The following is a 22,923-nucleotide window of genomic DNA, read 5'->3' on the forward strand; positions in this document are numbered from 1 at the left end:
TCGACTGAATTGACCCAGGCAGAATGACGAAAAGACTAAAAACACATACATATGTACAATACAAAAAGACCAGTAGGAAGATCCTGAAGAGGTGATAATAACACTGTACATCAATATCACAATAGCTGAGATGATAGAATAGGTAGGACCGTGTCCTACAAGGAGAAGAAGAAGAAGAATAAGACAAATAACTATTAATGAGACCTAAAATAAAACAGTTATTGCAAGAAATTTCTATGAAAATCTTTGAAAGTTTTTTCTGGTAGAAAGTCAACAGATGTTGTATCCATGGACTTAACATATTTGCAGGAGGTTGGATTCGTCTCGAGTTCTTCATGACTTGTTTGATTTTAAATTAGTTGTAAAGTGCTATGTTAGTTTTTTTGTTTTTCTAGCTAGGGTCAGGGTCTAAATCATCGACCACTAGGTCGTTTCACAGTGAACTAATGCGATAGCTTCCTGAAGGACGAATGCTGTGTAGAACATCAAGGCTATCCTGATCTTGTTTACTGCTGACCTAGGGAGTTCACTAGTGGTGCACCCAAACCACACTCTCAAATTCCGCAATGTTCTCATTTTTACGAAGGTGCCGTGGCAATTTCGATACGTCTTTTTGTATTATTGTTTTGGTCTCTAGTTTCGTTTATTAAAGTTCCCAAGTATTTGTAACTTAATAATTCTTCAATTTGAATGCCATTTATACTATGCTGGTTGTGTCATGTTTTTACTGAAGACCATATACAGTGGAACCTCGATAACTCGGATTAATCGGGACCGCGACCGATCCGGGTTATCGAAAATCCGAGATAGCCGGAGAATATGGTAAAAATTAATAAAATACGGTATACTTACAGATAAACTCCGTTGGAATTGAAATAACATGAAATATATTTATAAATATGCACAGTACCTACTCATTAAAATTACTAAAAAAACACCAAACCCAAACGTAAGCAAATGGAAGCGAACAATACAAGACACACAATACTAAAGACCATTGTTTATAAAATAATTTTTTAAATAGTCTTTCCTAAACAATGCTGACAGTTTGAAATAAAAAGGAATAGATACTACAGACAGGTGGCTGTTGTTTCTGCGGCGTGTGCTATGAGTCACTTTTAATATCGTATACATATTGTAGTTCAAATTACACACATAGGTACACATTATCTCTCAAATATTATATTACATACATTTTTATTGTTGAAAGGTTTGTCTGATAATTAACTATTTTGATTGGAAATAAGCCACAATTAAACTGAAAAATACAAAATATTGAAAATCAAAATGTTTATCTGATGAAAATCGGTCCGGGTTAGCCGGACTTCCGGGATATCGGGGGCCGACTTATCGGGGTTCCACTGTACTTGGTTTTTTTTTACACATACATATTGATATTTATGCCATAATTGTTGCAATCAATATTTATGTTTGTAAGTAATCGTTGTAATTCTTCTACTGTTCTTGCAACGAATACAGTGTCGTTCGCGTATTGAATATTATTTACAACCTCTCCATTGATTATTAATTCCTTCATTTGCTTGCAACAGGGCTTGCTTCCTGGCAGATAGACCAGGGCGGATATGTTTTGAGGAGGATGTGAGAGGTGGCATTCGGATTTTTGCACATAAAGTTAGGTGACAAATTCAATAATTATAATTGACTTATGCTCCTTCTCAAATATGTCCGCAACATTTATAAAAAAATTTAAATATTTAAAAATTTCGAAAAATATTCATTTTTTTTTTTCTATTTTATTGCTTATAACTTGAAAACGATTCATTTTTGAACAAAGTCGTAAGGAAAGAAAATAAAGATAATTGAATGTTGTATAATATACGACTTGTTTAAACCGTCTTAAATATTATTACTCTTTCTGCATAATAGCAATAAATGGAAAATAAGGGGGCAAAAAGACTGTTTTTATTCAACGTTTTTCAACCACCTTGGTTGCACCTAGAACCTTCATAATTCGCTTAGAAAATTCTTGTAACATACTTAAATTGTCCATCAAATTTCATTAAAATCGACCTAATAGATTTTGCATAATAATTTTGCAATCTAAATTTTGTTAAAAAAGTTCAAATTTATTAAAAACTTTCTAAAAAGTAGACTATTTAGAAGTTTGTTAGTTTTTTGAAGTTATACTTCTTTAGGCTCGATTGAGGGTGATTATTTATTATTAATCTGCGCACATACGCACACCGACAGTATGGTATTAGTCATTATACGGGCTCTGATTGGGTGTTGAAATGATCTGTCAATTTCAATATGGAGGTAAACAAATGTTGTATAATATATTAGTTTTATTGTTGTGAGGACGGAAACAAAAAATTTTATAATTGTAGTGACTGTTTAAATAGTTTTTAAAAGCAACATGTACGTAATAACAGTTGTAAATGTTTCACTATCGCAATAAAAAATTACATAACCTATTTGGAAAATGTAAAATAAACGTACGTAGTATGTATGTAAAATAAACCTACCTAATCAACAAAATTTCTAAAAATATTCATCTTTTTTTTTTAACATCCCATTTATTTACAATCTGCAATAATGATTACAATAAGTAAATTGTTTAACAATTAAAAGAGACTTGCAGGAGACTGTCCAGTGACAATAACCGATAAAATCATAATTTTAGTACTTAACCAAATTATTTGTGACTAATAAATAAAACCCTATAAATAAAACTCTATAATAAATAAAATATTTTTGACAATTTAAAATTTAAAATTTAAAATCTTGTTCGTAGATCGCTTGGAGTGTGGTGCTTTAGCCTTCTGTTTGCCTGGGGTCTCATTAGGTTCTTCGCTAGCCTGTTGGGGTGGTTTTGTAGTCGGATGTCGTATTTTTGGGCGTAACTGGCAATTTCTTCTTTGACAGTCTTCATTTGGAGATCACGATTGATGTGTTCATTGGGCATGTACCACGGTGCATTTGTGATAATGCGCAAGGTTTTCGATTGGAATCTCTCCAGGATGTCGATATTGGATCTCGACGCAGATCCCCACAGTTGGATACCATAGCTCCATATTGGCTTAATCACTGCCTTGTATACTAAAATTTTATTGTACAAACTCAGTTGTGACCTTTTTCCTATCAGCCAGTACATTTTATTGAGTTTCAGACCCAACTGTTTTCTTTTCGTGAATATGTGTTTCTTCCACGTTAATCTGCGGTCAAAGTGCATACCTAGGTATTTTACGTCATCCTTTTGTTGTAGTACTTGATTATTTATTGAGACGGTTGGGCACGTATCTTTTCGATTAGTGAACGTTATATGTACTGACTTGCTTTCGTTTACTTTAATTCGCCATGTTTGTAACCAGATATTTATACTGTCGAGATTTGTCTGGAGCAGTTGCGAGGCGATGTACGGGTTTGAGTGAGCTGCAATGATTGCTGTGTCATCTGCATATGTGGCTGTGATGATGTTTTGGCTTGTAGGAAGATCTGCTGTGTAGAGTAGGTAGAGAACTGGTCCAAGGACACTACCCTGAGGTACTCCAGCGTTGATTGGATATAAGTTAGTGCACTGATCTTTAACTTTTACAAGGAAATGGCGGTCGGAGAGATAGGACTTGAGGATTAGAAAGTAGTTGAGAGGAAGGACTTTTCTTATTTTGTATAGCAAGCCAGTGTGCCAGACTTTATCAAAAGCCTGCGAGACATCCAAAAAGGCTGCAGAGCAGTATTGCTTCTCTTCTAAGGCTTTGTTTATGGAATTGCAGACTCGATAAATTTGCTCGGTGGTAGCATGTTGTTGTCTAAATCCAAACTGGTGGTTGGGTATTAGCTGCTTTTCCACGAGGATTGGCTGTAATCTGTCTAGTAAGAGTTTTTCAAAAACCTTTGACATCACTGAAAGTAGACTGATAGGTCTATAGGACTTAACTTCTTCTACAGGCTTGCCTGGTTTGGGTATTAAGATGATTTGTGCCACTTTCCACAAAAGGGGATAGTAACCAGTTCTTAAAATTGCGTTAAAAATCTGTGTCAAATATTGCACGCCTTTCTTGGGAAGTTCTTTTAAAATTCTTGCAGTGATTAAGTCGAACCCTGGGGACTTTTTCGGATTCATATCTGTTTGGATTTTGTTGAAAACTTGTTTGGCTGTGAATTTCTCCAACGGTGCTTCTAGTTGGTATGGATATTCTAAATACAATTGAATATTATCTTCTGCATCAGAGTTGTTGTTTTGGGCATGTGGTTGGAACACTTCCTCCAGGTATTTGGCAAAGACTGTAGCTTTTTCGTTGTTACTTTTAGCCCATCGTCCGTTACTGGCCCGGATAGGCGGATTAGAGAGTTGTGGTCTGTTAATCTTTCGTGTTGCCTTCCATAGCGAGTATTCGGAGGTTTCCGTAGCAGATAGATTTTGTAGATATCGTTTTATGTCGTTGTTTTTATTGTTGTTTAACAAAGTTTTTAGTCGCGCTGTAGCTTGGTTTAATCTATTTTTATCCTGGGGTGCACGGGTTCTTTGCCATATTTTCCTTAGTCTTCTTTTTTCTGCGATTTTTTCTTTTATTTCGTTGGGTAAATCTTTGCGTATGATTGTTCTTGGTTGTTTAGGTGTTGACTGCCAGCCAGCTTCCTGAATTATCCTACTTAATTGATTTACTGCTTCGTCAATTTCGCCATCCGATTTTAGTGGGATGTTTAGGTCCAGTCTCTCATCAAGGATAGCCCGGAATTTAATCCAATTGGTATATTTACTACTTAGATATGGTGGAGGTTGTGTTTCGAGGATATTCGTAGATATCATGACCAAGACAGGAGAGTGGTCGGATGAAAGATCGAAACAAGATTGTGCTGTCTGGGATTCAAGTGGTATTCCTTTAGTCACACAGAAATCAACCAAATCTGGAATTTTGTTTGTGTCTGTGGGCCAGTATGTGGGTTCGCCAGTAGATATGTATTTAAGGTTGTTGGTTTCCATTGCCATGTATAATTGCCTACCTTTCGGAGTTATTAGCCTGGATCCCCAGTGAGTATGTTTTGAGTTATAATCGCCGTCTGCTAGAAACCTGTTTCCAAGTGTGTTGAAGAATTCTTGGTATTGATTTTTGGCTATAGTATGTCGTGGTGGACTATATATTGCAGTTACTGTTAAAGGACCGTTCCAGTCTTCTATGCTAATACTTGTTGCTTGTATATAGTCTCTTTTAAACTTATTTAACTCGTGGTGTTTTATAGATGACTTAATTATGATTGCAGTTCCTCCATGTGCAGTGCCATCTGGATGTTTGGTGTTATATATTGCATAGTTGGGAATTCTCAGATAGCTTCTATTTGTAAAGTGTGTCTCAGATATTAACATTATGTCGATGTTGTGTATTAGTATAAAAGCTTTAACTTCTTGAGTATGATTTGTTAGCCCGTTGGCATTCCAAATAGCTATTTTCAAGAATTTGATCATTTTGTTAATTTAGTGACGACGGTGGTGAGAAGGTTTAAAAGTGTACCCATTTGTTCCATCAGGACTTTTAACATATTCTTTAGTTCAGCCATGTCATTTGAGGCGGGAGTATTGGTAGTAATTACTTCTGTTTGGTTTGTATTACTATTCGTAATTTGTTGTGAGTTATTAACGATTTGGGCGTAGGTAACTCCTGCTTGGACATGTTGTGCATGATTAATTGGCATGCTAGGCCTGGGTCTAATCGTTGGGAATTTTTTCGTTTGTAGCTCCTTGTATACCCTGCAACCTTTGTAGTTTGCTGGGTGGTCTCCCTCGCAGAGTACACACTTGACGTTGGCACTTCTTTCTTTATTAGTGCATTGCTCTGTTGCATGATCCCCTGTGCACTTTACACATCGTGGTCTAAGGTGGCAGTATGATTTGGTATGTCCGTATCGTTGACATCTAGAACATTGTGGTATCTCTCTTTTCTGGTACGGTGGTTCAATTTTAATCTTATGGTTTAATAGGAACTCAATGTCATATATATTTCTATTATTAACAGAAGGTTCCAAGTCGACGAAAAATAGTGATAGCTGATCTTTAGTTTTAGGGTGTTTGATGTTCCAAATGTTTCTAACAGTGTGGCCTTTCTCTTCTATTTCCTTTTTTATAAGATTTTTGTCCATCGAGTAATGCATGTTCTTAAGAACAACCCTGAAACTGCGCTCGTTTTTTATTTGATAAGTATGAAACCCTGTCTTTTTTTCCGATAGGGGTTTTGTTATTGTACTATAGTAGTCAGCAGATTTTGGCTGAAGTTTAACTTGATCGGAGCTAAGAACTTTTAATTCGTAATTATTTTCAGCAATTTGGTTTAGTAATTCGATAAGTGGGGGTATGTGTTTAACCCCCTTAATAAATATTGGAGGCGGTTTGGTTATTTTCTCTTTTTCACTTGTGCTTTCATTGTCATTTATTTCATCATCTTTTGACTCGCTATTTAGTGCCTCGAATCTGTTAGAAGTGGTAGTCGGCGAGTTCAGCCAGTAATCGTTTATTTTTGTTTGCTTTACAATTCTTTTGTCTGGACTAGTTCGATTTTGTTGGAGTTTTCGACTGTTTGCCATTCGGTTTGATTTAATGAGGTGGAAGGTGGGTTAGTATATTGGGGTTGCTTTAAGGGTTGAGAGTAAGATGTGTTTAATGGTTGAGAAATTTGCATATTACCTTGTAATTGTTGATCAGTGCACATTTGGTATTTTGGAGTGTACGCCACTGGCTGCTGACTAGTACCCATTGCGTCGCATTGCATAGGTTCGTTAGATTGCAGAATATTCCGATTTATCGCCGTCGAAGCGGAATCCATTTTCGCTTTTTGGGTCCCATTAACAATCGTTTAATTTGTTTCACCACAAAAACTGGATTTTTATTTTTGTATTTATATTTAACTATAGATAAGCAAACTGGTAATATCGACTGTCTCGTTCGAAATTCAAACAAAGACGATTACATCGTCGAAATATTACAAGACGAAACAAAAAAGATTCATCTAATATTGTGTTCTCGCTCTGTTTTGTTGTGTTGTAATATTTGAATTCCGTACACATCAAACTAATGTGGTTAAATTCGGAACTGTCAAGTTGTTCAGTTGCTCTATCTTCCAGTAAGATGCATATTATGTCCCCCGTAGCCGATATCTAAAGGTGCTGGAATTTAAACAAAATGTACGTGGGTTAAATCCCCAATACAAACTTTTTTTTTACATTTTATGATTGTAAGTATATTATTATATATATTTTTTAAGAAAATACGTATTTAATTAAAATTTTTTCAACAATTATTGTTCAGAAATCATTTGTGGCATTTTTCAATGTGTTTCTGTGTGTTTTATTCTGTTATAAGTATAAATTTTTACTTGCGTACGAAGTACACACACATTCTTTATTTTACATAAAAAGAGGTTCTCTACCTATCTAATACACTTTACAGAATTAAAATAGGATTATTTAAGCGGCCTCAGCACTGTTTTTAAAGTTATAAACAATATTTTGGCTTATAAACAAATACAGTGAGTACGTTTTAGTTGGAATAAATTCATTTTCTTAAGAATGGGCGACTCTGGAGATAAATCCCGAAACAGATCGAATTTTATTTTTAAATTATAATTTTTTGGCATAAATATCATACTAGTGACGTCATCCATCTGGTTGTGATGACGTAATCTAAATATTGTAATTCATTTAATTTAAAAATATTTGTTTAATTCAAAGCCTCTATAAATAATTATATTAATGTTTATATTAGTGAATAAAAAACTGAATAGCCTTTCGATTGAGCTATCACACGGCGCCTATTCTCATTTAAAAAAATCATCGATTACGTCATCACGCCCAGATGGATGACGTCACTAGTATGAGATATATACCAAAAATTCAGAATTCGGGATTTATCTCCAGAGATGCCTATTCTCGAGAAAATGAATTGATGCCAACTCAAACGTCCTCACCGTATTTGTTTATAACACAAAAAATTGTTTATAACTTTAAAACGGTGCTGAAGCCGCTTAAATAATCCGATTTTAATTCTGTAAAGTGTATTAGATAGGTAGAGAACCTATCTATATGTTAAAAAATTAGCAAACTTCTAAATGGTCTACTTTTCCTTCAGAAAGTTTTTTAAAAATTTGAACTTTTTTAAAAAAATTTAGATTGCAAAATTATTCTGCAAAATCTATTAGGTCGATTTTGATTAAATTTGATGAACGATTTAAGTATATTATATGAATTTTTTGAGCGAATTTCGAAAGTTCTAAGTTAAACCAAAGTGGCTGAAGAACTTTGAATAAAAACAGATTTATTTTGCCCCCTTATTTTGTATTTATTGCTATTTTGCAGAAAAGGTAATAATTTAAGACATTTTTAACCAGTCGTTTATCATACAAAATTAAATTATCTTTATTTTATTTCCGTGCGACTTTGTTCCAAAATAAATCGTTTTAAAGTTATACGCAAAGAAAATAGAACAAAATCGATGTTTCTCGATATTTTTAAATATTTTAATTTTTTTATTAATGTTCCGGGCATATTTGAGAAGGCACATAAGTCAATTTAATAAGGCACGGAATTTCATGGTTGAAGAACCTGAGAGAGTGGTTTGGATGCAGCTCGAAACAACTATTTAGAGCTACTGCCTCAAAAATTAAAATAGCTATGATGATTGCCAACCTCCGTAGCGGAGATGGCACCTGAAGAAGAAGAAGAAGAAGAAGATAAGTCAATTATTATTATTGTTATCACCTAATTTTATCTGCAAAAATCCGAATGCCACCTCGCACATCCAAAAATAGACGTTTTTTTCAGAGATCCGTCCTGGTCGAAGATGCTTTCGCTACAAACATTAAATAGCAGCGGCGACAAAATACAACCTTGTAATACATATTTCTATTGCTTGTAATGTCTCATTTTCTATTTTGATGTTAGCTTTCTGATTCCAATATAAATTGAGAATTATTCGCAGACCTTTATTATCTATGATCTTTCACTCTTTATTTTATTTATTTATTTATAACTTCTGCGAAATTTTAAATAACCGCTATAAATTAAATAAAAGTATGCATTTTTAGTTTGGTATGTATGCAAACCCAATCTTCTACGGAGATTATCCAGAAGTAGTCAAGTCTTCGGTCGCTCGACGTAGCCAGATTCAAGGTTTCCCAAATTCTCGTCTTCCTGAATTTACACCAGAAGAACAAAACACCATCAAAGGAACAATCGATTTCTTGGGATTAAACCAGTACTCATCATTTTACGTTACAGATAAGACAGACGATAAAGATGGAATGGGTTATGACGCAGACGCTGAAGTTAAAACATGGGCTGACGAAAGTTGGCAACAAGGCGCTGCTGATTGGCTTAATGTAAGTATGGGAATATACAGCCCGACCATTTTATCAGGGTCTCTGGCATTTCAATAAACGCTTTTTCTTCTTCATGTGCCTCATTCTAGGGACATTGGCGATCATCATGACTCATTTTACTCTGCAGCGGTGCTGAAGAGTTATATTGTTGTTTTTCCACTTCACTGCTTTAAAATTTTCAACAAGGACGTGCGTCATCTCCCCGGTCGTCTTTTTCCTTCCACTTTCCCTTGTATAACCAATAGTCCAGGAACCGAAGCTTTTCACCTCGCGATTTTTACAGAATAGATAAATTTGCTTGAACATTTGAGAATAAGTAGTGGAGAGTCCAAGGATCAAAATCTATATGGTACCGAAAGGCGCTTTTACCATAGGGGTCGTTGCCACCCCATCTCGGAAGTGGAAACTTTTTATTATATTTTGACCGCAAAAGTTGATAAAAACATTCATTCTAAGCTAAAAATGTTTTATACTTTTTTTGATAAAATTAATAGTTTTCGATTTGTTCGCTATCGAAAGTTTAGTTTTATATCGAAAATATCAAAGATTTTCATTTAGGATTCACTCAATTTTTGCCTTGCGAAAAATTTTTTCAAACCAAGTTCTTGGGAATTAAATATCCTACAATTTCATATTCAATCATTTATTCGTATCTATGATGCTAATCTTTCTATTCTGAAGAAAATGGCATTTTTTACCAAACTACAAAAATTCGTTACTCGCTTTTAACTCCAGTTTTTTTTTAACTAATCATTCTAAGCCAGTGAAACTTCTAGAGTCTATTAAAAATACATAAATAAAGAAGAAAGAATAAGGCCAATGACTAAAAACACCGCTAACTTACATTACTATGCTTCCAATTTTTTTTAAATATATTGATTTTTTTACTGTAACTTTTAACTTTTAACTTTTTATTTTAGAAAGTTTGGTAAAAAAGAATTTTGTAGGCTTCTACAAGATCTATAAACGTATTATTATTAAACCTTTTTAAAATCCTCAGTCGCAAAAAAGAGACATTGAAAGGGTTGGTAAAGGTGGTTTTTGCATGTTATTACAAGTTTCAATTGTCAATAGCTCACTCAATTTTTAACGTAGAAAAAATTTTTGCAGAAAAAATTTTTTGCAAATCAGGTTCTTGGTAATTAAATCAGCTACAATTTCACTTTTATACATTTTTTCGTATCTCTGATGCTAATCTTTCTATTCTGAAGAAAATGGCATTTTTACCAAACTACAAAAATTCGTTACTCGCTTTTAACTCCAGTTTTTTTAAAACTAATCATTATAAGCCAGTCAAACTTCTAAAATCTATTAATAATACATAAATAAAGAAGAATGAATAAGACCAATTACTAAAAACACCGCTAACTTACATTATTATGCTTCCAATTTTTTTTTTTCAAAAAAATGTATTGATTTTTTAACTGTAACTTTTTTTATTTTTTATCTTAGAAAGTTTGGTAAAAAAGAATTTTGTAGGTTTCTACAAGATCTATAAACCTATTATTATTAAATCTTTTTAAAATCCTCAGTCGCAAAAAAGAGACTTTGAAAGGGTTGTTAAATGTGGTTTTTGCATGTTATTACAAGTTTTAATTGTCAATAGCTCACTCAATTTTTACCGCAGAAAAAATTTTTGCAAACCAGGTTATTGGGAATTAAATCAGCTGCAATTTCACATTGAAACACTTATTCGTATCTCTGATGATAATCTTTCCATTCTGAAGAAAAAGTAATTTTTTTTCCAAACTACAAAAATTCGTTATTCGCTTTTAACTCCATTTTTTTTAAACTAATTATTCTAAGCCTGTCAAACTTCTAGAACCTACTAATAATACATAAATAAATAAGTCCAAATAAGGTCAATGACTAATTTTAATTAGGGTGGTGATTAGGAGGTAGCTTCTGATCACTTTTTCGCTGAAAAAAATAGGGACTGACATTCTTTTCATTGTAAGGCACTTAATTTTTGAGTTAGAAACTTTTTTTATTTTTGGAGATAGATATTTTTAAATATTTTAAATTAATTTGAACAAGTTTTTCTCGAAAAATGCGTTTTTCCGTCTTTTGACTTTGAAACTACAATATTGAGCATTTGACGAAGAAGAGCTAGCATATAATAAAGTATAGCTCGATTACTATTGGTCTTAAAGACCATTAAAAAAAAACGGTTTTTTTTATTTTTTTAAAAGGTATATTTTTGTTATTAAGGAAAGTTGTTTTGATATAACGAAAACTTTTGGAGTTATTAACAGAACACTTTTTAAAAACATTGATTTTTTCGATATAAAACTAACACTTTTGATAGCGAATAAATCGAAAATTATAAATTTTACCAAAAAAATGTATAGAACGTTTTTTTGCTTAGAATGAATGTTTTTACCAACTGTGGCGGTCAAAATATAATAAAAAATTTCCACCCCCGAGATGGGGTGGCAACCACCCCCATGGTAAAAGCGCCCTTCTTACTCATATAGATTTTGTTTCTTGGCCTATCCACTACTTATTCTGAAATGTTCAAGCAAATCGATCCATTCTGTAAAAACTGCGAGGTTTTGTCCTATTTTAAGCTTTATTACTTGGACTACAATCCCAAGCGCATGAACTCATATTTTTAATTTTCTAGTATGTGATTGTAGACATAGTGATTATAACGAGCTCATTCGATGAACTGCAAATTATGATGGAGGAACTCGCAGGCAGCTCCCAATACGTCGACCTAAAAATGAACATGAGAAAAACCAAAATAATGCCAAACGCAGATGACCCCAGACGTATAACTATAAATGGCAGTGGGATAGAAAAAGTCCAGGAATATATCTACCTAGGCCAAATCCTAAAACTTGACAAAGAAAACCAAAGCGCGCAAATCACTAGGAGAGCAAGAGTAGCATGGGTGAGATTTGGAAAACTTAGTTGGATACTTAAGAACCACAAAATACCCCAATACTTCAAGAGCAAAGTGTTCAACCAGTGCATCCTTCCTATCATGACATATGGATGTCAAATCTGCCCCCCAACCAAGGCAAATATAAATAAACTAGCCACAACACAAAGAGAAATGGAAAGAGCAATGATAGAGACCGATGGAAGAAGTTGGGAGATGACTATGTCCAAACGTGGACGATATAAGGCTACAAAGAAGAAGTATGTGATCAAAGAAGCTAAGTTTTCATATTTCCTTCATAGTGTTGAGTATTCTTTTTTCATCTTTTTTAAGGTTTCTGTGTTTTTTTCTGTCCATGAGATTTTCCACATTCTTCGATAACACCACATCTCAAAAACGACAAGTCTTTTTTCAGTTCCGTCCGTAAATATCCAGGCTTAAACTCTCTATAATAGGACAGAGAACACTCGTTCTAATTTCTACTCCTAGTTTCCTACTGTTTTCATTTTATTTAATGCGCTTGTGGTCATCTCAATCCGTCGTTTTATTTTGAGGCTGTAGTCCCCTAGTCCCATTGTTCATTTAGCTCATATTCTAAATAATTGTATCTAAGAACTTCCTCTAAGGCTTTCCCTATAACGTAGATTGTTCCGTCTTAAATCTTGTTCTTGCTGACAATCATGATTTTTGTTTTTTTTGTATTCAGAGCCATTCCCTACCTCTCACAGTACTGCGTGGAGTGATCGACCAACATTTGCAACCCTTCTCTGTTGTCTGCATGGAGTATTGTATCGTTTACATATATCTGAGGGTATTCGCTAGTGTTCCATTAATTTGATATGCGTTCACTGAAGTTTTCTAGTCTCTCTTTAAAACCTCTTCTGAGCACATATTAAAAAGTAGAGGGGATAGTACACATCCTTGCCGTATCCCTCTTCTCATTGGAATCTCTTTAGATTTTTGTTCTTCTTCTTTAAGTGCCATCTCCGCGGCGGAGTTCGGCAATCATCATAGCTATTCGTATTTTAGAGACGGCTGCTCTGAAAAATTCATTTGATGTACATCCGTACCACTCTCTCAGGTTGCGCAGCCACGATATTCTGCTTCTCTTTCCTTGAATCTTTCCCTGCATAATCAATTGGAGCAAGCTGTATCTCTCTCCACGTGTAATATGTCCGAGATATTCCAATTTTCTTGTTTTGATGGTATTTAGAATTTCCATTTCTTTATTCACCTTTCTCAGAACCTCTTTGTTTGTGACGTGTTCTGTCCACGATATTTTCAGAATTCTTCTGTACACCCACAGCTAGAATGATTCTAGATTTTCCGTTGATGCAGCATTCAAGGTCCAGGCTTCCATTTCATAAAACAAAGTCGAGAAAACGTAGCACCTAGTCAACCTAACTCTTAGCTCCAGCTTCAAATCTCTTGTGCAGAGCACTTTTCTCATTTTGTTAAAATTTGCTCTAGCCTTTTCTATTCTGATTTTGATTTCTTGCAAGTAATCTCCTGTGGAGTTGATCATTGTTCCTAGGTATGCATATTGGTCGACTCGTTCGGTATTTAATCCGTTTATGAAGAGATTTTCGTTATTTCTTTGAGTTTTCGATATTCTCATAAACTTTGTCTTCTTGACATTCATTGTTTGCCCGTATTCTTGTCCAAACTCTGCTATTCTGGTCACCAGCCTCTGAAGATCCCCAATATTTCCCCCATTTACCTTTATTCCAGCTGTTTCACCCTCAAGAGGTTTTTTTCTAGATCTCTTCCAGGTAGCCATTAAAAAAATTGGCGACAACACGCATCCCTGTCTCACTCCACGTCTGATTCCAATTTCCCCTGACAGCTGATTGTTAACACGTACTGTTGTTCGTTGCTTATAGTATAAATTCGATATAATCCTGAGGTCGTTGTAGTCCAGCTTCTTTGATTCCAGGACATGCATTAATTGTTCATGTCGTACTTTACCGAATGCTTTATTATAGACAATAAAACACGCAGATTTTTGTTGGTCTACTCGAATTATGGCTTTCTGATTATATACTTAAATTTTTGTAATGATTGCACATCCTGATCAACTATTTCTGTATTCCATAATAACATGTTTTCAAGCATTTTGTATTGTCTTTAGTAGATGGCTCTTTCAAAATGAACCAGACAACACATGAATTCGTCACAGTTGACATCTCGATACCGTTCTATGAGTACTTGTATACTAAAGAATGCCCCTCTAGTGCCAAAGCCTTTTCTAAATCCCAGCTGGTTATCCTATCGTCTAGTTTTTTGTAGACACGTTTATGGATCACTCGCAACAAAACTTTTAACACATGGTTCATCAAACTGATCGTCCTATATTACTCACATCTCATTGTGTGGAGTTTTTTGGGTATTGAGATGAAATCAGATATAAGCCATTCTTTGGAATGGACACTAGCATATTGCTTAATTTTTCAAATTAAATAAGGAGTTCAACAATGATTTTCAAATTATTTTTATTCATTTAATTTCAAACAATCTTTGTTGCCTATTTTTTATATAAGGCACTGTCTTTGTATAAAAAAATAAAATATTTTAACACATATTTTTCATTTCTTTAAAAGACTCTCCAGTATACTAGATACTGTCAACAATTTTCAGTTAGTTCTTGAACTCCAGTTAACATTTAATTTTATGTGAAATTATCGTGTCTTCATTATTAATCCTTTCATTTGCCATAACATTATCTTTAATAATAGTTTTCTGTTATCAAAAATAATGGAACCTGCATGGAATGTATCTCAGAAACGAAGCCTTTGCGAAATTACGCGTATATGTTATCGGCCAAACCCGATTTCAGGACAACCTAGTTTGGTCTAGGCCAAACTAGTTTGTCCTGAAATCGGGTTTGGCCGGTAACATATACATATAAAAAACTGTTATTATTTTTTCATGTGTAATCATTCCCTAAAGTTTGTCGCACTCATTAAGCACCACCCTGTATATTTAGTTTAAATTATTTATTTGAGTTAGAAGGGAAAATTAGTTGAGCAACTCGTATTTATGAAATATTTATATTTTAGAAAGCCCCTTTTGGTATCCGCAATATGTTAAAATGGATTAAGAAAACTTACCCTGATATTCCTGTTATCATCACTGAAAATGGTTGGTCAGATTTTGATGGAACTTTAGACGACGAACCAAGGATCGATTATATATCGGTAGGTCAAAAAAATCATGGGTTTTGGGTCATTTTTTACAAGCCCATACTATGCTTAAAAGGTATGTCCCTGTATAGTAGAATATTTTAAAATGAATACCTGTATGCAATTCCAGCAAGGTTAACCCCAATACACTGTTTAGAAAAATTCTATTGATAATTGCGCCAATTATAAATCTTACAGTCGAACGAGAAGTTTTAAAAACTGAATTGTTAAAAACGAAATCGATGTTATTTGTATCTTTCAACTCTAGCAAAATTATATTCCCAGTTTAAAAGTTGACCAATGCATTACTATAGTCTCTTTTTAAACCAAGAGGAGTAATTCAAATTTCCCGCGCAGTAAAGCTTGTTTGTAATTGGTCCAGCCTCAGGCAAGTTAACTCCACTCTTATCCAATTTTGACACTAATGACATTTATAAAATTTTGACCCTATTGGTATTTCATAGGTTAATTAAGTTATATCAGCGATTTTTTGTATTTTCTTCCTTATTCCTATTATTCCTTTAATTTGTCGATTTTTAATCTACTCTTATATAAAATGTAGTTGCTTTTAGAACTCTCAAGCGACGTATTAGTATAATATAATATTTATGTCTAGTGACTTTCTTGCAGTGGCGTAGCTAGCCCCTCAGGGGTCCCTTTTAAACTTTTTCGCGTTGCCCTTTTCCATGTCTAATATGGGATAGTGCTAAAAAATGTTATACAAAAGAAGAAAAACGCTTGTATTAAACAAAATATTTATTCAGTATATTTATAGAGTATAAAAATAATTACAAATGCTCCTACAAGCCAATAATATATTACGTGACCCTGACCACTTCATTTACATAAATCAATTCCATAGTCTGTCACGCTATTAAAAATAAGAGTTTTAAGTTCTTCGGCACCGCAATCAGCTACTGATATGAACACCAAAAAAGACTCACAGGTTTTGACATACTCATTGTTTTCTACTATTTATTGACACGTATCGAAAAACTACAGAAGGTTGGTCAGGTTTTGAGAAGTCTTGAGCTGTATCCAAAATAATTGCCATAAATGAAGCTTTTTTAATTTTTGAGAAAATTGTTTTAATTGCGGTGCTTAAATTATTTATCTCACCTTTCGGTAGTGATGAGCAAAACAAGAACAAGACCAAGACCAGGCTAGTCTTGGTCTTGTTCTTGCAAACTTGGTCTTGGTCTTGGTCTTGCAGCTAAAAGGCAGTCTTGGTCTTGGTCTTGGTCTTGCACTAGCCGGTCTTGTTCTTGGTCTTGGTCTTGCTGCAAGAGTCTTGCTGGTCTTGCTTTTTTGGTAGTAATAATTTGATCCAAACAATTTCGAATAAAATGTACATTGAAATAAATAAAGATGTGAAGAATGAAACTATATTTTCTGCTTTAAAATTTTAACAGAATGTAGAATGTAGTTTCAAACGGATACCAATTTTAACATTATACATTCACCTAATGACCTAATTATTTCTCTCTATATAAAGAGATTAGAGTATATTTTTATAATGGTAATGTTTATTAGTAGAAAAACCTGCATTTACAACCCTTGTTGCAATTGCCGGCCTTCGGTTGTGCCACGCTGTGTTTTGCATGCTGTCGATACCTGCCGCCTGCCTTCAGACAACGTCTTGAGTCTGGATTATTGTTTATGGCCCCTGTATTTTAATAAAATGTTAAAGAAAAAGAGCTTCTTAAAGGTGCCACAAATGGTCGGGGACCTTCAATTCACGGATGTTACGAAAAGGAATAAACGGTTTATAGTTGTCAACAGATAATGATCTGCTCCTTTCACTCGAACACTGTAGTATTTATCCTACGAGGGTCAAATTTAAGAACATAAATTAAATTTTTTTAAGAGAACACAAAAATCAAATATTTTTTACTCTATTTAATCATTATTTAATATAATTAACTTTTTTATAAACTAACTAAAACATACTTTTTAGTAAATACGTACATATTTACCATACCTATTTATAGACCTAATACTATAACATAATAACTAAACCTAATGGGGAGTTATAAACGCTTAATTCTGTAATTTGTTATCTTGCAGTTCTTTAATTTTATTTAAACTACATTGCTCTCGTAACACGAGTTATTCGCACTTCTTATTTTCACATATTTTTGGATTGAATACCCATTGTGGCATTTAAAAAGTTGAAAATATTCGGATGTGGGTAGTAAAAACTAGAATTTAAAACACACTGAAATGATGCGCATGCATTTCAAGTGCGGCACATATTATTTGTAGTACTGGCCCTTTCTGGGGAAAATCTAGATTCTTCCAAATAGTTTTCAACTATGAAATCAATAAAATTCTTTACACGTTTGTCATCCGGGATTTGCACAAATAATTCAACTTCCAACTTTCGTTGATTGTAAGAAATTAATCCAAAAAATAAATTTAAAAATTTCCCAGTATCGGAATTTTTGTCATTATATTCAGAAACTGAACCTAAGCTTCGGATTTTACGATACCAAGCTTGACACATTACAATCGACAACCAGTTATTTTTTATTCAGGCCACAATGCTTTCACAGCATTGTGAATCCATTTACAAAATCTATTATGATATTTTTTGTATTCATTTTAAATTTAACGACGTAGGGGAGCCCAAGCGGGGATTTTTGCAGTTACTCGAGCGCGTCAGATTATCATATGGGGAGAAACCTGGTACCCTGCATATGTACCTCTACCATACATTGGCTCTTAACACAGGGGAGTTCGTTAAGGGGGACCCGAAAAAAAAATCTATCCTTAAAAAAACTCGAAATTGTCAGATTAAGATAAGGTAAGTTAAGTACATGCAAAAGAGTGTATATTTAAAAAATCTGACGATTTGAGCCGGGCGTAAGGAAATGGGCCAGTCCCAAAGTTTCACAAGAAAAAAGCGAATATTTCGCGAAATGAATGACAGATCGAAAAACTAAAAAATATGTGCTCAATATTTTTTAAAAATCTATCGAATGATACTAAACACGACTTCCCACGGAGAGGGGTGGGGGGTAAATTTAATATTTTAAATACGAATCTCGCGATATTTCGCGAAATGAACATCAGATCGAAAAACTGTAAAATACACTTATTTAATATTTTTTAAAAGTCTATCGAATGGCACCAAACACGACACCCCACGGAGATGGGGTGGGGGGTTACTTCAAAATCTTAAATAGGAGCCCCCATTTTTTATTGAAGATTTGGATTCCTTACGAAAAAATAAGTAACTTTTATTCGAAACATTTTTTCGAATTATGCATAGATGGCGTTATAATCGGAAAAAACGATTGTTGGAAATGGAAAATTAAATTAAAAAATGGCAAGCGCCCACTAAAATGGAAAATGTTACTTAACTTTTTTTGGTTTTAGGACCTACTCTTCTCAACCCAATAGGTCTCCAAAGCGCTCGAGTGACTGCACATTTAGCATACTTTGCTCCCCTACCATATATTTTTCCTCGATTATGCGAAAAGAATTGAAATAAGTGTCAGTATTTTTATTAGACAAAAAAGCGAAAACTACTGGTACATAAAAACCGTTTTTAATTGCATTTTTTTTAATGGATTACCCTATCTATCATTATATTTTTATGTCTTACAAGTAATTTCAATTGTCCTTGAACTGTCGCCGTTTGATAACTTGCCTTCTGGACACTTTGAAGGTTGAGAAAATGTAAACCGTTTGACTTAATCAAAACGACTTAAAAATATAACCAAAATATTATGTATTTTAAAAATTCGATATTGTTTAAGGTTTCTTACAATGTCAGTATATATTATTGAACTAAAAAAATAAAGTTAAATAATAAAAACCAATTTTTCTCAAAAAAGTGCAAGAGTCTTGCAGGTTGGTCTTGGTCTTGCGTGGTCTTGCAAGGTTCGGTCTTGGTCTTGGTCTTGTTCTTGCAAGCTTGGTCTTGGTCTTGGTCTTGCAACCAAAAGGTGGTCTTCGTCTTGGTCTTGGTCTTGCTGCAAGACCAAGACCAAGACCGCAAGACCAAGACCAGTCTCGCTCATCACTACCTTTCGGCTTTAAACTAAGTTATTTTAAAATAGAATCATAATTTTATATTAAACAAAAGATAAATAGATAAATAAACATAAATATAATATTTCTACAAACGTGTTAAAAATGCAATTTTTAGCACTCCCTATAGGAGCCTTAAAAATGCCACTTTAAAGCACTGGGTGCTTTAATTTTTTTAAGGCACTGCAGTTAAAAGTGAAATGTCAAATTTTGAAAGCAAACGTCAAAATATTTCTATTTCATTTATTAACATTAATATTAATAGTAGATACAATTTGCGCAATTAAAAAAATGAATTTCTTGCACTGAAGTTTTACCATTTTCCATGGTTAAGGCGGAATGAGTAGAAACAATTGAATTTCCAGTCGAAGTTGAGGCCACAATATCTTCGGATGTTGTTTTGATGTTAATATACGATGCAATTTAAAACTATCTCCTTTCAATGTATTAAAGGTTTTTTAAAGGGTTTTTAAAATTTAATTTAAACTGTATTATTGCATTTTTAACACGTTTGTAGAAAAAATATTTTATGATATACGTGTTACATTTTTAAGGCATTCACATGAATTGCAGAATGAGCGAAGCGAATACATAAGGCATGCGTGTGAAGAACCTTCACATGCATTCCTTAAAATTGTACTTTTAACACTTATGTATATCATAAATAACTAGATATTATAGATAAAATATAGATTACACGTTATTGCCGATATCCTAACAATGAAATATTCAAAAGTATAGTGATTACAAAAATTGCAATTTTGCATTATACAGTGCCTCGCACACAGCCAATTGTGAATGAACAATGAAAATGAGCTTAAACAAAGAAACTCTGTTCTTATGGTATAGCCGGCGGCGGCTAATAGATACACACAATACATAAATATAATTTGTATAATATATAAATGTATATTATAGATAAAGAATATCTTATTAGACGAAAATGCCGATGTTGTTCTGAAGCTATTTCTTTGTGGCATTTTTGAAATAAACTATTCTGAACGGGAAATAATAAAAACGTTAATAAAATAATTTTTTTAGTTAAATTGTGGCTTATTTCATATTTAGATAATACCGATAACAATACACAACACTGCCGAAATACTGCACACTGCTTCAAAACGACCTAATAGTGTAATTGTAGAATATTTTGTTTAATTTTTTTAAATGAAATTTTTGTTTTGACATGGCGGTGCCCCTGCATGCCGGGGGCCCCGTATAATTGATACAGCCGATACGGCGGTAGTTACGCCTCTGCTTTCTTAGGTCTGTCTTTTTAGTTTACTCCTCTTGGTTTAAAAACAAAGCTTTGTTAAATGATGAAAGGGTTGCCAATGCGAGTCCATTATACAATTGGATATGGTAATTGAGTCAATACTCGCAATCTTTAGTTTGTACTTTTGTTAGTTGTTACATAATCGTGGGGCAACCGGTTTCGAGTCTTACAATATATGACTCATCATCAGGCCCAGTACAAAAAAGTCTTCTCAATACAAACTACAAGCTAAAAAACACAAAACGAGAGACATGTACACATATATATATATATATATATATATATATATATATATATATATATATATATATATATATATATATATATATAAAACATAAAAACAACTTTGTCTTGGTTTTAATCACACACCATGAAGCCAAGCAACTGTGTATTATTGAACTCAACCTTCCATAGTATGTAAAGATGAGACTTATTGTCATTGGGAGCGACCAATCTGATGAAAATTGCTTGGTATATAATTTTAATATATATACTACCATCATTCCTCAACTAGTTAAGGGATGATGGAGTTCTGACAAGATAGTATGCGATCAAAAGACATAATATAAAGTTATTAGTAATTGGTATGTACTTACATAACAGCCATTGAAACTGTTCCACAGCTAAAGATGTACATGCAGTCACCAGCTCCATGTCGAAACCGGTTGCCCCACGATTATGTAACAACTAATAAAAATACAAACTAAAGATTGCGAGTATTGACTCAATTACCATATCCAATTGTATAATGGACTCGCATTGGCAACCCTTTCATCATTTGAAAAATGCCTGTCATGCAACGTTGCGGAATCAGTACAAGAAACTGGCTACAGCTAAGATGATACACAAATCGAAGATCTTCTTTAACAACGAATGTCAAAAATACAACCTTCTGCCCCTCTTTGCAACAGCTAGACTAAATACATTCAATCTTCAAGCAGCTACTAAGAAACAAGTTCAAATTTTGGGACGATCAATTATTAGAGAAGAGATTAAAAGACAATACAGATCAATCTATACTATTGACGTGCAGCTCAAGTTCATATATAATAGGATCAATCATATGTTAAACAAGTACGAGTTTGATACGTGGATGCGTGATATTCATAGAACAGTAAGTTTTCTTAAAAGTAAACATTATAAAAAGATCAGTAAAAAAATAAACAATTTAAAACAGCAACATAATAATAATAATACTAACTTAGACCAGAGCAAGTCTAACCATCATATGTTTAATACTTCAATACCATCTACTTCTGACATTTCTGAGTCAAGCATTGATTTCATTGATAATACCACTCAATCCGATAGCGTATTTGACTGTAACTCAGTTAACAATAGCCTATCCGACTGTAGTTTAGTAAATACAACCATATTAGAACCTAGTTATATACTTGACTCTACAACACATTTATCGAGTGCTCCTGGCTCGGACAACGCCCACCATAGCTCCAGTTTACCACTTTTTTATGAACCATTTATGAATTACACAAACATACACTTCACTGAAGAAGAAATAGATCTGTTGAAAAAGGGACCTAAATTTAACCCTATCACAAAAAACACAAGAGATGAAGCGACGATTTTAGAAACACTAGGAGTAGAAAGTGAAAGCATCCTCCAATCTTTACATCTAGATAATGAAGACGAAATCAGAAATTTAATTAAAATCAATCTTAGGAAAGAATATAAAAAAATTCGTCGGAAAAGAAACAGAAACCCAACAGATACTAGAAATAAAGAACTGATAACATCCATAAGTAAGAAAATACAGGACAACAATTTAATGATGACCAGAGCAGACAAAGGAAGTACGGTGACAATTCTTAAAACAGATGACTATAGATCAAAGGTACTATCCTTTATATCGAACAACGGTTTTACAACCCAAAATATAAATATTAACACCTTCACAAACAAGGTGAAAAAAATAATCAGAGAGTCAAAACTTATTCTTTACAGAAAAACCAAAAACAAAGTGCTACCGGCAAAAACAATCATCCCTAAACTATATGGATTACTTAAAATACATAAGACAGACAATTTCGAAGAAGTACCCATAAGACCAGTGGTATCTTACATTAATTCACCAACATACGAATTAGCCAAATATCTGAATGGCTCACTTAAAAAGATCTACACCAAAAAACTACAATATGTAGTAAAAGATAGCACAACTTTAGTAGAAAGACTCCAAAAAATAGAACTGTCACC

General features: G+C 33.5%; 1 protein-coding gene across 1 annotated transcript in view; it reads left to right on the top strand.

Annotated features, from left to right (window-relative positions):
• Nucleotides 1–22,923, top strand: part of LOC114329771 (myrosinase 1) — a 116,483-nt gene that overhangs the window by 57,271 nt on the left and 36,289 nt on the right. Inside the window, exons 6-7 of the mRNA XM_028278980.2 lie at nt 9,033–9,326; nt 15,273–15,410. Coding sequence (XP_028134781.2) covers nt 9,033–9,326; nt 15,273–15,410 — 432 coding nt within the window. The remainder of the gene's footprint in view (nt 1–9,032; nt 9,327–15,272; nt 15,411–22,923) is intronic.

Source organism: Diabrotica virgifera, chromosome 5, assembly GCF_917563875.1.
Source record: "Diabrotica virgifera virgifera chromosome 5, PGI_DIABVI_V3a".
Lineage (NCBI taxonomy): Eukaryota > Metazoa > Arthropoda > Insecta > Coleoptera > Chrysomelidae > Diabrotica > Diabrotica virgifera.